General features: G+C 45.1%; 1 protein-coding gene across 4 annotated transcripts in view; it reads left to right on the plus strand.

The window, feature by feature from the left end:
- LOC106598556 (F-actin-uncapping protein LRRC16A) overlaps positions 1-14,709 on the plus strand; it is a 286,920-nt gene that overhangs the window by 174,966 nt on the left and 97,245 nt on the right. For all 4 annotated transcript variants that reach the window (XM_082975967.1, XM_082975965.1, XM_082975966.1 and 1 more), the window contains exons 16-17: positions 1,989-2,093; positions 4,761-4,830. In XM_082975967.1, coding sequence (XP_082832093.1) covers positions 1,989-2,093; positions 4,761-4,830 — 175 coding nt within the window. The remainder of the gene's footprint in view (positions 1-1,988; positions 2,094-4,760; positions 4,831-14,709) is intronic.

Genomic DNA, 14,709 nt, shown 5'->3' on the forward strand with positions numbered 1-14,709 from the left:
TCATTACCCCGTTACAGTGTCCCTCCTCACATCATTACCCCGTTACAGTGTCTCTCCTCACATCATTACCCCGTCACAGTCTCTCTGGGGACAGAGCTAGCCTATCACAGTCTCTCTGGGGACAGAGCTAGCCTATCACAGTCTCTCTGGGGACAGAGCTAGCCTATCACAGTCTCTCTGGGGACAGAGCTAGCCTATCACAGTCTCTCTGGGGACAGAGCTAGCCTATCACAGTCTTTCTGGGGACAGAGCTAGCCTATAAGGGAGGGTGTGGGAGCGGAGGACAAGCTGCTGTGTTTATAAAAAGGATGCTACTGGCTATACACCATAATAATGAAGACTGCAGCCATATCAGGGCTACTTGCTTTCTATACACCATAATAATGAAGACTGTAGACATCAGAGCTACTGGCTTTCTATACACCATAATAATAAAGACTGTAGCCATATCGGGGCTACTGGCTTTCTATACACCATAATAATAAAGACTGTAGCCATATCAGGGCTACTGGCTTTCTATACACCATAATAATGAAGACTGCAGCCATATCAGGGCTACTGGCTTTCTATACACCATAATAATGAAGACTGCAGCCATATCAGGGCTACTGGCTTTCTATACACCATAATAATGAAGACTGTAGCCATATCAGGGCTACTGGCTTTCTATACACCATAATAATGAAGACTGCAGCCATATCGGGGCTACTGGCTTTCTATACACCATAATAATGAAGACTGTAGCCATATCGGGGCTACTGGCTTTCTATACACCATAATAATGAAGACTGCAGCCATATCGGGGCTACTGGCTTTCTATACACCATAATAATGAAGACTGTAGCCATATCGGGGCTACTGGCTTTCTATACACCATAATAATGAAGACTGTAGCCATATCGGGGCTACTGGCTTTCTATACACCATAATAATGAAGACTGCAGCCATATCGGGGCTACTGGCTTTCTATACACCATAATAATGAAGACTGTAGCCATATCGGGGCTACTGGCTTTCTATACACCATAATAATGAAGACTGTAGCCATATCGGGGCTACTGGCTTTCTATACACCATAATAATGAAGACTGTAGCCATATCAGGGCTACTGGCTTTCTATACACCATAATAATGAAGACTGCAGCCATATCGGGGCTACTGGCTTTCTATACACCATAATAATGAAGACTGTAGCCATATCGGGGCTACTGGCTTTCTATACACCATAATAATAAAGACTGTAGCCATATCAGGGCTACTGGCTTTCTATACACCATAATAATGAAGACTGCAGCCATATCAGGGCTACTGGCTTTCTATACACCATAATAATGAAGACTGTAGCCATATCTCAGGGCTACTGGCTTTCTATACACCATAATAATGAAGACTGTAGCCATATCAGGGCTATTGGCTTTCTATACACCATAATAATGAAGACTGTAGCCATATCAGGGCTACTGGCTTTCTATACACCATAATAATGAAGACTGTAGCCATATCAGGGCTACTGGCTTTCTATACACCATAATAATGAAGACTGTAGCCATATCAGGGCTACTGGCTTTCTATACACCATAATAATGAAGACTGTAGCCATATCAGGGCTACTGGCTTTCTATACACCATAATAATGAAGACTGTAGCCATATCAGGGCTACTGGCTTTCTATACACCATAATAATGAAGACTGTAGCCATATCAGGGCTACTGGCTTTCTATACACCATAATAATGAAGACTGTAGCCATATCAGGGCTACTGTCTTTTGCGCCTAACATCTCCTAGCTGTGACAATATTCACTGTATACTACACTTGGCTTCGTTCAACACATCCTAATTTGGCGAGGTCACATTTTATTTCACTGCAAGTGAAACGAAACGGGAGAGCAGCATTCAACTGTGGTTTACAAGGCTACTATACTGTGGCCTCTCAGGTATCATCTGTTGCGTGGGCTTACTATCCTCTCTGTTTCTGTTTGTCTCCAGGAAAGGCAAAGATGTGCCTCCATCCTTCAAGCACTTCTTCAGCAGCGCAGTGGCCCTCAGCTGCATCAACCTTTCAGGGACCAGACTCCCTCCAGAGGCCTTGAAGTGAGCAAACTAATCATGCTCCCTCTGTCTTTCTCTCCTCTGTCTCTGTCTTTCTCTCCTCTGTCTCTGTCTTTCTCTCCTCTGTCTCTGTCTTTCTCTCCTCTGTCTCTGTCTTTCTCTCCTCTGTCTCTGTCTTTCTCTCCTCTGTCTCTGTCTTTCTCTCCTCTGTCTCTGTCTTTCTCTCCTCTGTCTCTGTCTTTCTCTCCTCTGTCTCTGTCTTTCTCTCCTCTGTCTCTGTCTTTCTCTCCTCTGTCTCTGTCTTTCTCTCCTCTGTCTCTGTCTTTCTCTCCTCTGTCTCTGTCTTTCTCTCCTGTGTCTCTGTCTTTCTCTCCTCTGTCTGTCTTTCTTTCTCTCCTCTGTCTGTCTTTCTCTCCTCTGTCTCTGTCTTTCTCTCCTCTGTCTCTGTCTTTCTCTCCTCCCTCTGTCTCAATCTCTCTGCTCTTCTCTTTCCCCTCTCTGTCTCAATCTCTTCTGTCCCTCCTTCTCACTTTCCCTCTCTCTCATCTCCCTCTTTCTCTCATCTCCCTCTTTCTCTCTTTCTCACCTCTGTCTCTCTTCTCTCTCTTACGCTCCCCTCCAATATAATAATTTCCTTCTTTTTTTTTCATAATAGGAATTAGAGCTACACCGAGTGTACAAAACATTAGGAACACCTTCCTAATATTGAGTTTCACCCCCTTTTGCCCTCAGAACAGCCTCAATTCGTCAGGCATGGACTACAAGGTGTCGAAAGTGTTCCACAGGGATGCTGGGCCCATTTTGACTCTTAATGCTTCCCACAGACGTGTCAAGTTGGCTGGATGTCCTTTGGGTGGTGGACCATTCTTGATACACACGGGAAACTGTTGAGCGTGAAAAACCCAGCAACCTTGCAGTTCTTGACGTGTCTGGCACCTACGACCACTTCCTGTTCAAAGGCACTTTAAGCTTTTGTCCTGCCCATTCACCCTCTGAATACATTAACACTGTCAGGTCTGCTCCTGCTCTTCCCCCCCCCCCCCCCCCCCCCAGGCTGCCCTGCATCACACACTCCTATCATCCATTACACACACCTGCCTTCCCTCGTCACGCACATCAGCGATACTGGACTCACCTGGACTCACTCATCACCTGTTATTACCTCCTCTATATTTATCAGTTCCCCAGCTCTGTTCCCCGCTTCTGCTTTGATTGTCTTTTGTTTGTGTTACCTGTTTGCTGACGCTGTTCCTGTCTCGTTCCATGTCCGTTATTTATTAAATGTTACTTCCCGTACCTGCTTCGTCTCTCCAGCATCATCCCATGTGAAAGAATACTGAAGCAAACCACACGAAGCATCAGGGAGGTATGTTGGCATCGGCTCTGGGTCGCCACCGATGGAACCAGGGGTGCCTAGCCAGCTCGACGGGCTTCCACACCCTAGCCAGCTCGACGGGCTTCCACACCCTAGCCAGCTCGACGGGCTTCCACACCCTAGCCAGCTCGACGGGCTTCCACACCCTAGCCAGCTCGACGGGCTTCCACACCCTAGCCAGCTCGACGGGCTTCCACACCCTAGCCAGATCGTAGGTTTTTGTTCGCCCAGCCGGTCCAGGAGTTTTTTTTTGTTTTTTTGTTTTTTGTTTTGTTGGTGATGTCAGGGTGGATTCCTCCACCGATGGAACCGGGGGTGCCTAAGCCAGCCCGTCGGGCTTTCACACCCTTGCTGGCTCGAGAGGTTTCCTTGCCTCAGCCGGCTCACCAGGCTCTCACGCTCCTGCCGGTTCCTTGGGCTTCCACGCCCCAACCGGCTTGCCCAGCGCCCATGTCTTAGCCGGTTTGCCCAGGTGGGACGCCGAGTTGCGCCCCGGGGGGGGGTACAGTCACGTCTGCTCCCGCTCTCCCCCCCCTGCATCACGCACTCCTATCATCCATTACGCACACCTGCCTTCCCTCGTCACGCGCATCAGCGATATTGGACTCACCTGGACTCACTCATCACCTGTTATTACCTCCCCTATATTTGTCAGTTCCCCAGCTCTGTTCCCCGCTTCTGCTTTGATTGTCTTTTGTTTGTGTTACCTGTTTGCTGACGCTGTTCCTGTCTCGTTCCATGTCCGTTATTTATTAAATGTTACTTCCCGTACCTGCTTCGTCTCTCCAGCATCATCCCATGTGACAAACTATCCATGTCTCAATTATCTCAAGGCTTAAAATACCTTCTTTGACCAGTCTCATCCCCTTCGTCTACTCTGATTGAAGTGGATTTAACAAGTGACTTTCACCTGGATTCACCTGGTCAGTCTGTCAGGGAAAGAGCAGGTTCCTAATGTTTTGTCCACTCAGTGTGTATATCTCACTCTCTCAGCATCCAATGAACTAGACTGGATTCTTCATCCCGTAAACTAGACTGGATTCTTCATCCCGTAAACTAGACTGGATTCTTCATCCCGTAAACTAGACTGGATGATTCATCCCGTAAACTAGACAGGATGCTTCATCCCGTAAACAAGAATGGATGCTTCATCCCGTAAACTAGACTGGATGCTTCATCCCGTAAACTAGACTGGATGCTTCATCCCGTAAACTAGACTGGATGCTTCATCTCGTAAACTAGACTGGATTCTTCAATGTTAGTCTCTATTATAAACCTAACCAATAGTGAGTCTGCCTGAAATGTATTAAACAATATTGTTGTTTTCCTTGCAGAGCTCTTCTGCTCGGTCTGGCCAGTAACCCCAACATCAAGGAAGTGTCTTTAGACCTCAGCTGCTGTGAGGTAAGAACACAGAGAGGCTAAAGGAAGTGTCTTTATACCTCAGCTGCTGTGAGGTAAGAACACAGAGAGGCTAAAGGAAGTGTCTTTAGACCTCAGCTGCTGTGAGGTAAGAACACAGAGGCTAAAGGAAGTGTCTTTATACCTCAGCTGCTGTGAGGTAAGAATACAGAGAGGCTAAAGGAAGTGTCTTTATACCTCAGCTGCTGTGAGGTAAGAACACAGAGAGGCTAAAGGAAGTGTCTTTATACCTCAGCTGCTGTGAGGTAAGAACACAGAGAGGCTAAAGGAAGTGTTGTGAGGTAAGAACACAGAGAGGCTAAAGGAAGTGTCTTTAGACCTCAGCTGCTGTGAGGTAAGAACACAGAGAGGCTAAAGGAAGTGTCTTTATACCTCAGCTGCTGTGAGGTAAGAACACAGAGAGGCTAAAGGAAGTGTCTTTAGACCTCCACTGCTGTGAGGTAAGAACACAGAGAGGCTAAAGGAAGTGTCTTTATACCTCAGCTGCTGTGAGGTAAGAACACAGAGAGGCTAAAGGAAGTGTCTTTATACCTCAGCTGCTGTGAGGTACGAACACAGAGAGGCTAAAGGAAGTGTCTTTAGACCTCAGCTGCTGTGAGGTAAGAACACAGAGAGGCTAAAGGAAGTGTCTTTAGACCTCAGCTGCTGTGAGGTAAGAACACAGAGAGGCTAAAGGAAGTGTCTTTATACCTCAGCTGCTGTGAGGTAAGAACACAGAGAGGCTAAAGGAAGTGTCTTTATACCTCAGCTGCTGTGAGGTAAGAACACAGAGAGGCTAAAGGAAGTGTCTTTATACCTCAGCTGCTGTGAGGTAAGAACACAGAGAGGCTAAAGGAAGTGTCTTTAGACCTCAGCTGCTGTGAGGTAAGAACACAGAGGCTAAAGGAAGTGTCTTTATACCTCAGCTGCTGTGAGGTAAGAACACAGAGAGGCTAAAGGAAGTGTCTTTATACCTCAGCTGCTGTGAGGTACGAACACAGAGAGGCTAAAGGAAGTGTCTTTAGACCTCAGCTGCTGTGAGGTAAGAACACAGAGAGGCTAAAGGAAGTGTCTTTAGACCTCAGCTGCTGTGAGGTAAGAACACAGAGAGGCTAAAGGAAGTGTCTTTATACCTCAGCTGCTGTGAGGTAAGAACACAGAGAGGCTAAAGGAAGTGTCTTTATACCTCAGCTGCTGTGAGGTAAGAACACAGAGAGGCTAAAGGAAGTGTCTTTATACCTCAGCTGCTGTGAGGTAAGAACACAGAGAGGCTAAAGGAAGTGTCTTTAGACCTCAGCTGCTGTGAGGTAAGAACACAGAGGCTAAAGGAAGTGTCTTTATACCTCAGCTGCTGTGAGGTAAGAACACAGAGAGGCTAAAGGAAGTGTATTTATACCTCAGCTGCTGTGAGGTAAGAACACAGAGAGGCTAAAGGAAGTGTCTTTATACCTCAGCTGCTGTGAGGTAAGAACACAGAGAGGCTAAAGGAAGTGTCTTTAGACCTCAGCTGCTGTGAGGTAAGAACACAGAGGCTAAAGGAAGTGTCTTTATACCTCAGCTGCTGTGAGGTAAGAACACAGAGGCTAAAGGAAGTGTCTTTATACCTCAGCTGCTGTGAGGTAAGAACACAGAGAGGCTAAAGGAAGTGTCTTTATACCTCAGCTGCTGTGAGATAAGAACACAGAGGCTAAAGGAAGTGTCTTTATACCTCAGCTGCTGTGAGGTAAGAACACAGAGAGAGAATTCCCTCCCCCTTTTCACAGATCTGTAAAATTACTGTTTTGTCAAAGAACAAAGATGATTGTTTTTAGGCCCTTTAGCAAGACATGTAAACACGATGTATTTAGCCTTCCAGTTGTGGAAATAGATATGAAAGACAACTTTATTAGTCAGCATGAGATAACGACAGAGGAAAAGTGGTCTCTTCACTATAGTACTACTATAGTACTATACATCAATGGTCTCTTCACTATAGTACTATATGTCCTAATATGTAACATTAAAAACCTTAGCAGATCTGCTAAAGCAACAATCCATCTCTTGTTCTTGGTCCAGATATGTGACATTTAGCTGAACGTTCTTCTTCGTCAGTTTAAGAATTCTATCTTTGGCCTTGATGGTTCTTGGAGTGAACATCCCATAGCACTGCTGTTCTAGCCTCCTCCTCTCCAAGTATACCTGATGAGTCCACTAGAACTCTATATAATGGATCACTTGGCGAAGCGAGAGAGAGAAGAGAGGAACAGGAAGGAGATGGAATAGAAAAGGCTAATTATGTCACGCACTCACACACATGCATGCACAGAAAACACACACACACACACACTCTCTCTCACCCCCATGCCCTAATCTAATAAAGATGTCTTTCCACAGATTCATTGAATACCACTGCAGCAGGATCCACAGTCAGCAAAATCATTTCAAATGTTAAACCGCTGTTGAGCTACTGAATTATCTCTTGCCTTTCAGTCTTTGTGGGTGTAATAATGAACCATTGGTTTGAAGCAGTCTCACTGTGTGCTACAGTACTATATGTGTTCTTACTGATTCCCAAATTGCACCCTATTACCTATGTAGTGCACTACTTTTGACCGCAACCCAATAGGCCATGGTCAAAAGTAGTTCACTACATAGGTAATAGGGTGCCATTTGGGATAAATACTCTTGTCTAATTGTATGTGGATGATCTAGCCAGAGGATTGTACCCTCTAATAGCTACTGGTCCCTGTATATCTCTGATGTGTGTTGTTCCCTCTAAAAGCTAGCTACTGGTCCCTGTATGTCTCTGATGTGTGTTGTTCCCTCTAATAGCTAGCTACTGGTCCCTGTATGTCTCTGATGTGTGTTGTTGTTCCCTCTAATAGCTAGCTACTGGTCCCTGTATGTCTCTGATGTGTCCTGTTGTTGTTCCCTCTAATAGCTAGCTACTGGTCCCTGTATGTCTCTGATGTGTGTTGTTGTTCCCTCTAATAGCTAGCTACTGGTCCCTGTATGTCTCTGATGTGTGTTGTTGTACCCTCTAATAGCTACTGGTCCCTGTATGTCTCTGATGTGTGTTGTTGTTCCCTCTAATAGCTAGCTACTGGTCCCTGTATGTCTCTGATGTGTGTTGTTCCCTCTAATAGCTAGCTACTGGTCCCTGTATGTCTCTGATGTGTGTTGTTGTTCCCTCTAATAGCTACTGGTCCCTGTATATCTCTGATGTGTGTTGTATCCTCTAATAGCTAGCTACTGGTCCCTGTATGTCTCTGATGTGTGTTGTTCCCTCTAATAGCTAGCTACTGGTCCCTGTATGTCTCTGATGTGTGTTGTTGTTCCCTCTAATAGCTAGCTACTGGTCCCTGTATGTCTCTGATGTGTGTTGTTGTATCCTCTAATAGCTAGCTACTGGTCCCTGTATGTCTCTGATGTGTGTTGTTGTTCCCTCTAATAGCTACTGGTCCCTGTATATCTCTGATGTGTGTTGTATCCTCTAATAGCTAGCTACTGGTCCCTGTATGTCTCTGATGTGTGTTGTTGTACCCTCTAATAGCTAGCTACTGGTCCCTGTATGTCTCTGATGTGTGTTGTTGTATCCTCTAATAGCTAGCTACTGGTCCCTGTATATCTCTGATGTGTGTTGTTCCCTCTAATAGCTAGCTACTGGTCCCTGTATGTCTCTGATGTGTGTTGTTGTACCCTCTAATAGCTAGCTACTGGTCCCTGTATGTCTCTGATGTGTGTTGTTCCCTCTAATAGCTAGCTACTGGTCCCTGTATGTCTCTGATGTGTGTTGTTGTATCCTCTAATAGCTAGCTACTGGTCCCTGTATGTCTCTGATGTGTGTTGTTGTTCCCTCTAATAGCTAGCTACTGGTCCCTGTATGTCTCTGATGTGTGTTGTTCCCTCTAATAGCTAGCTACTGGTCCCTGTATGTCTCTGATGTGTGTTGTTGTATCCTCTAATAGCTAGCTACTGGTCCCTGTATATCTCTGATGTGTGTTGTTGTTCCCTCTAATAGCTACTGGTCCCTGTATGTCTCTGATGTGTGTTGTTCCCTCTAATAGCTAGCTACTGGTCCCTGTATATCTCTGATGTGTGTTGTTGTTCCCTCTAATAGCTAGCTACTGGTCCCTGTATGTCTCTGATGTGTGTTGTTGTTCCCTCTAATAGCTAGCTACTGGTCCCTGTATATCTCTGATGTGTGTTGTTGTATCCTCTAATAGCTAGCTACTGGTCCCTGTATGTCTCTGATGTGTGTTGTTCCCTCTAATAGCTAGCTACTGGTCCCTGTATATCTCTGATGTGTGTTGTTCCCTCTAATAGCTAGCTACTGGTCCCTGTATATCTCTGATGTGTGTTGTTGTATCCTCTAATAGCTAGCTACTGGTCCCTGTATGTCTCTGATGTGTGTTGTTGTTCCCTCTAATAGCTAGCTACTGGTCCCTGTATGTCTCTGATGTGTGTTGTACCCTCTAATAGCTAGCTACTGGTCCCTGTATATCTCTGATGTGTGTTGTTGTTCCCTCTAATAGCTACTGGTCCCTGTATGTCTCTGATGTGTGTTGTTGTACCCTCTAATAGCTAGCTACTGGTCCCTGTATATCTCTGATGTGTGTTGTTGTTCCCTCTAATAGCTACTGGTCCCTGTATGTCTCTGATGTGTGTTGTTGTTCCCTCTAATAGCTAGCTACTGGTCCCTGTATATCTCTGATGTGTGTTGTTGTATCCTCTAATAGCTAGCTACTGGTCCCTGTATGTCTCTGATGTGTGTTGTTGTTCCCTCTAATAGCTAGCTACTGGTCCCTGTATATCTCTGATGTGTGTTGTATCCTCTAATAGCTAGCTACTGGTCCCTGTATATCTCTGATGTGTGTTGTTCCCTCTAATAGCTAGCTACTGGTCCCTGTATGTCTCTGATGTGTGTTGTTGTTCCCTCTAATAGCTAGCTACTGGTCCCTGTATGTCTCTGATGTGTGTTGTTCCCTCTAATAGCTAGCTACTGGTCCCTGTATATCTCTGATGTGTGTTGTTGTTCCCTCTAATAGCTAGCTACTGGTCCCTGTATGTCTCTGATGTGTGTTGTTGTTCCCTCTAATAGCTAGCTACTGGTCCCTGTATATCTCTGATGTGTGTTGTTCCCTCTAATAGCTAGCTACTGGTCCCTGTATGTCTCTGATGTGTGTTGTTGTTCCCTCTAATAGCTAGCTACTGGTCCCTGTATGTCTCTGATGTGTGTTGTTGTTCCCTCTAATAGCTAGCTACTGGTCCCTGTATGTCTCTGATGTGTGTTGTTGTATCCTCTAATAGCTAGCTACTGGTCCCTGTATGTCTCTGATGTGTGTTGTTGTTCCCTCTAATAGCTAGCTACTGGTCCCTGTATGTCTCTGATGTGTGTTGTTGTTCCCTCTAATAGCTAGCTACTGGTCCCTGTATGTCTCTGATGTGTGTTGTTGTATCCTCTAATAGCTAGCTACTGGTCCCTGTATGTCTCTGATGTGTGTTGTTCCCTCTAATAGCTAGCTACTGGTCCCTGTATGTCTCTGATGTGTGTGTTGTTCTCTCTAATAGCTAGCTACTGGTCCCTGTATGTCTCTGATGTGTGTTGTATCCTCTAATAGCTAGCTACTGGTCCCTGTATGTCTCTGATGTGTGTTGTTCCCTCTAATAGCTACTGGTCCCTGTATATCTCTGATGTGTGTTGTTGTATCCTCTAATAGCTAGCTACTGGTCCCTGTATATCTCTGATGTGTGTTGTTGTTCCCTCTAATAGCTAGCTACTGGTCCCTGTATGTCTCTGATGTGTGTTGTTGTTCCCTCTAATAGCTAGCTACTGGTCCCTGTATATCTCTGATGTGTGTTGTTGTTCCCTCTAATAGCTAGCTACTGGTCCCTGTATGTCTCTGATGTGTGTTGTTGTATCCTCTAATAGCTAGCTACTGGTCCCTGTATGTCTCTGATGTGTGTTGTATCCTCTAATAGCTAGCTACTGGTCCCTGTATATCTCTGATGTGTGTTGTTCCCTCTAATAGCTAGCTACTGGTCCCTGTATGTCTCTGATGTGTGTTGTTCCCTCTAATAGCTAGCTACTGGTCCCTGTATATCTCTGATGTGTGTTGTTGTTCCCTCTAATAGCTACTGGTCCCTGTATGTCTCTGATGTGTGTTGTTGTACCCTCTAATAGCTAGCTACTGGTCCCTGTATATCTCTGATGTGTGTTGTTGTTCCCTCTAATAGCTACTGGTCCCTGTATGTCTCTGATGTGTGTTGTTGTTCCCTCTAATAGCTAGCTACTGGTCCCTGTATATCTCTGATGTGTGTTGTTGTATCCTCTAATAGCTAGCTACTGGTCCCTGTATGTCTCTGATGTGTGTTGTTGTTCCCTCTAATAGCTAGCTACTGGTCCCTGTATATCTCTGATGTGTGTTGTATCCTCTAATAGCTAGCTACTGGTCCCTGTATATCTCTGATGTGTGTTGTTCCCTCTAATAGCTAGCTACTGGTCCCTGTATGTCTCTGATGTGTGTTGTTGTTCCCTCTAATAGCTAGCTACTGGTCCCTGTATGTCTCTGATGTGTGTTGTTCCCTCTAATAGCTAGCTACTGGTCCCTGTATATCTCTGATGTGTGTTGTTGTTCCCTCTAATAGCTAGCTACTGGTCCCTGTATGTCTCTGATGTGTGTTGTATCCTCTAATAGCTAGCTACTGGTCCCTGTATATCTCTGATGTGTGTTGTTCCCTCTAATAGCTAGCTACTGGTCCCTGTATGTCTCTGATGTGTGTTGTTGTTCCCTCTAATAGCTAGCTACTGGTCCCTGTATGTCTCTGATGTGTGTTGTTGTTCCCTCTAATAGCTAGCTACTGGTCCCTGTATGTCTCTGATGTGTGTTGTTGTATCCTCTAATAGCTAGCTACTGGTCCCTGTATGTCTCTGATGTGTGTTGTTGTTCCCTCTAATAGCTAGCTACTGGTCCCTGTATGTCTCTGATGTGTGTTGTTGTTCCCTCTAATAGCTAGCTACTGGTCCCTGTATGTCTCTGATGTGTGTTGTTGTATCCTCTAATAGCTAGCTACTGGTCCCTGTATGTCTCTGATGTGTGTTGTTCCCTCTAATAGCTAGCTACTGGTCCCTGTATGTCTCTGATGTGTGTGTTGTTCTCTCTAATAGCTAGCTACTGGTCCCTGTATGTCTCTGATGTGTGTTGTATCCTCTAATAGCTAGCTACTGGTCCCTGTATGTCTCTGATGTGTGTTGTTCCCTCTAATAGCTACTGGTCCCTGTATATCTCTGATGTGTGTTGTTGTATCCTCTAATAGCTAGCTACTGGTCCCTGTATATCTCTGATGTGTGTTGTTGTTCCCTCTAATAGCTAGCTACTGGTCCCTGTATGTCTCTGATGTGTGTTGTTGTTCCCTCTAATAGCTAGCTACTGGTCCCTGTATATCTCTGATGTGTGTTGTTGTTCCCTCTAATAGCTAGCTACTGGTCCCTGTATGTCTCTGATGTGTGTTGTTGTATCCTCTAATAGCTAGCTACTGGTCCCTGTATGTCTCTGATGTGTGTTGTATCCTCTAATAGCTAGCTACTGGTCCCTGTATATCTCTGATGTGTGTTGTTCCCTCTAATAGCTAGCTACTGGTCCCTGTATGTCTCTGATGTGTGTTGTTCCCTCTAATAGCTAGCTACTGGTCCCTGTATATCTCTGATGTGTGTTGTTCCCTCTAATAGCTAGCTACTGGTCCCTGTATGTCTCTGATGTGTGTTGTATCCTCTAATAGCTAGCTACTGGTCCCTGTATATCTCTGATGTGTGTTGTTCCCTCTAATAGCTAGCTACTGGTCCCTGTATGTCTCTGATGTGTGTTGTTGTTCCCTCTAATAGCTAGCTACTGGTCCCTGTATATCTCTGATGTGTGTTGTTGTATCCTCTAATAGCTAGCTACTGGTCCCTGTATGTCTCTGATGTGTGTTGTTGTTCCCTCTAATAGCTAGCTACTGGTCCCTGTATGTCTCTGATGTGTGTTGTTCTTCCCTCTAATAGCTAGCTACTGGTCCCTGTATATCTCTGATGTGTGTTGTACCCTCTAATAGCTAGCTACTGGTCCCTGTATGTCTCTGATGTGTGTTGTTCCCTCTAATAGCTAGCTACTGGTCCCTGTATGTCTCTGATGTGTGTTGTTGTTCCCTCTAATAGCTAGCTACTGGTCCCTGTATGTCTCTGATGTGTTTTGTTGTATCCTCTAATAGCTAGCTACTGGTCCCTGTATGTCTCTGATGTGTGTTGTATCCTCTAATAGCTAGCTACTGGTCCCTGTATATCTCTGATGTGTGTTGTTCCCTCTAATAGCTAGCTACTGGTCCCTGTATATCTCTGATGTGTGTTGTTGTATCCTCTAATAGCTAGCTACTGGTCCCTGTATGTCTCTGATGTGTGTTGTTGTATCCTCTAATAGCTAGCTACTGGTCCCTGTATGTCTCTGATGTGTGTTGTTGTTCCCTCTAATAGCTAGCTACTGGTCCCTGTATATCTCTGATGTGTGTTGTTGTATCCTCTAATAGCTAGCTACTGGTCCCTGTATGTCTCTGATGTGTGTTGTTGTATCCTCTAATAGCTAGCTACTGGTCCCTGTATATCTCTGATGTGTGTTGTTGTTCCCTCTAATAGCTAGCTACTGGTCCCTGTATGTCTCTGATGTGTGTTGTTGTATCCTCTAATAGCTAGCTACTGGTCCCTGTATGTCTCTGATGTGTGTTGTTGTATCCTCTAATAGCTAGCTACTGGTCCCTGTATGTCTCTGATGTGTGTTGTTGTTCCCTCTAATAGCTAGCTACTGGTCCCTGTATATCTCTGATGTGTGTTGTTGTTCCCTCTAATAGCTAGCTACTGGTCCCTGTATGTCTCTGATGTGTGTTGTTGTATCCTCTAATAGCTAGCTACTGGTCCCTGTATGTCTCTGATGTGTGTTGTTCCCTCTAATAGCTAGCTACTGGTCCCTGTATGTCTCTGATGTGTGTTGTTGTTCCCTCTAATAGCTAGCTACTGGTCCCTGTATATCTCTGATGTGTGTTGTTGTTCCCTCTAATAGCTAGCTACTGGTCCCTGTATGTCTCTGATGTGTGTTGTTGTTCTCTCTAATAGCTAGCTACTGGTCCCTGTATGTCTCTGATGTGTGTTGTTGTTCCCTCTAATAGCTAGCTACTGGTCCCTGTATGTCTCTGATGTGTGTTGTTCCCTCTAATAGCTAGCTACTGGTCCCTGTATATCTCTGATGTGTGTTGTTGTTCCCTCTAATAGCTAGCTACTGGTCCCTGTATATCTCTGATGTGTGTTGTTCCCTCTAATAGCTAGCTACTGGTCCCTGTATGTCTCTGATATGTGTTGTTGTTCCCTCTAATAGCTAGCTACTGGTCCCTGTATGTCTCTGATGTGTGTTGTTGTTCCCTCTAATAGCTAGCTACTGGTCCCTGTATATCTCTGATGTGTGTTGTTCCCTCTAATAGCTAGCTACTGGTCCCTGTATGTCTCTGATATGTGTTGTTGTTCCCTCTAATAGCTAGCTACTGGTCCCTGTATGTCTCTGATGTGTGTTGTTGTTCCCTCTAATAGCTAGCTACTGGTCCCTGTATATCTCTGATGTGTGTTGTTCCCTCTAATAGCTAGCTACTGGTCCCTGTATGTCTCTGATGTGTGTTGTTGTTCCCTCTAATAGCTAGCTACTGGTCCCTGTATGTCTCTGATGTGTGTTGTTCTCTCTCCCTAATGCTGCTCTAAGCTTGGTCACTGTGTAAGTATTACCCTGACTAATTACTGATAACTACTGTTAACTCCTGGCTCTAATTCCAGGCTAACTCCTGGCTATAATTCCAGCTAACTCCTGGCTGTAATTCCAGGCTAACCCCTGG

The sequence above is a fragment of the Salmo salar genome, chromosome 05 (assembly GCF_965601325.2).
Source record: "Salmo salar chromosome 05, fSalSal1, whole genome shotgun sequence".
Lineage (NCBI taxonomy): Eukaryota > Metazoa > Chordata > Actinopteri > Salmoniformes > Salmonidae > Salmo > Salmo salar.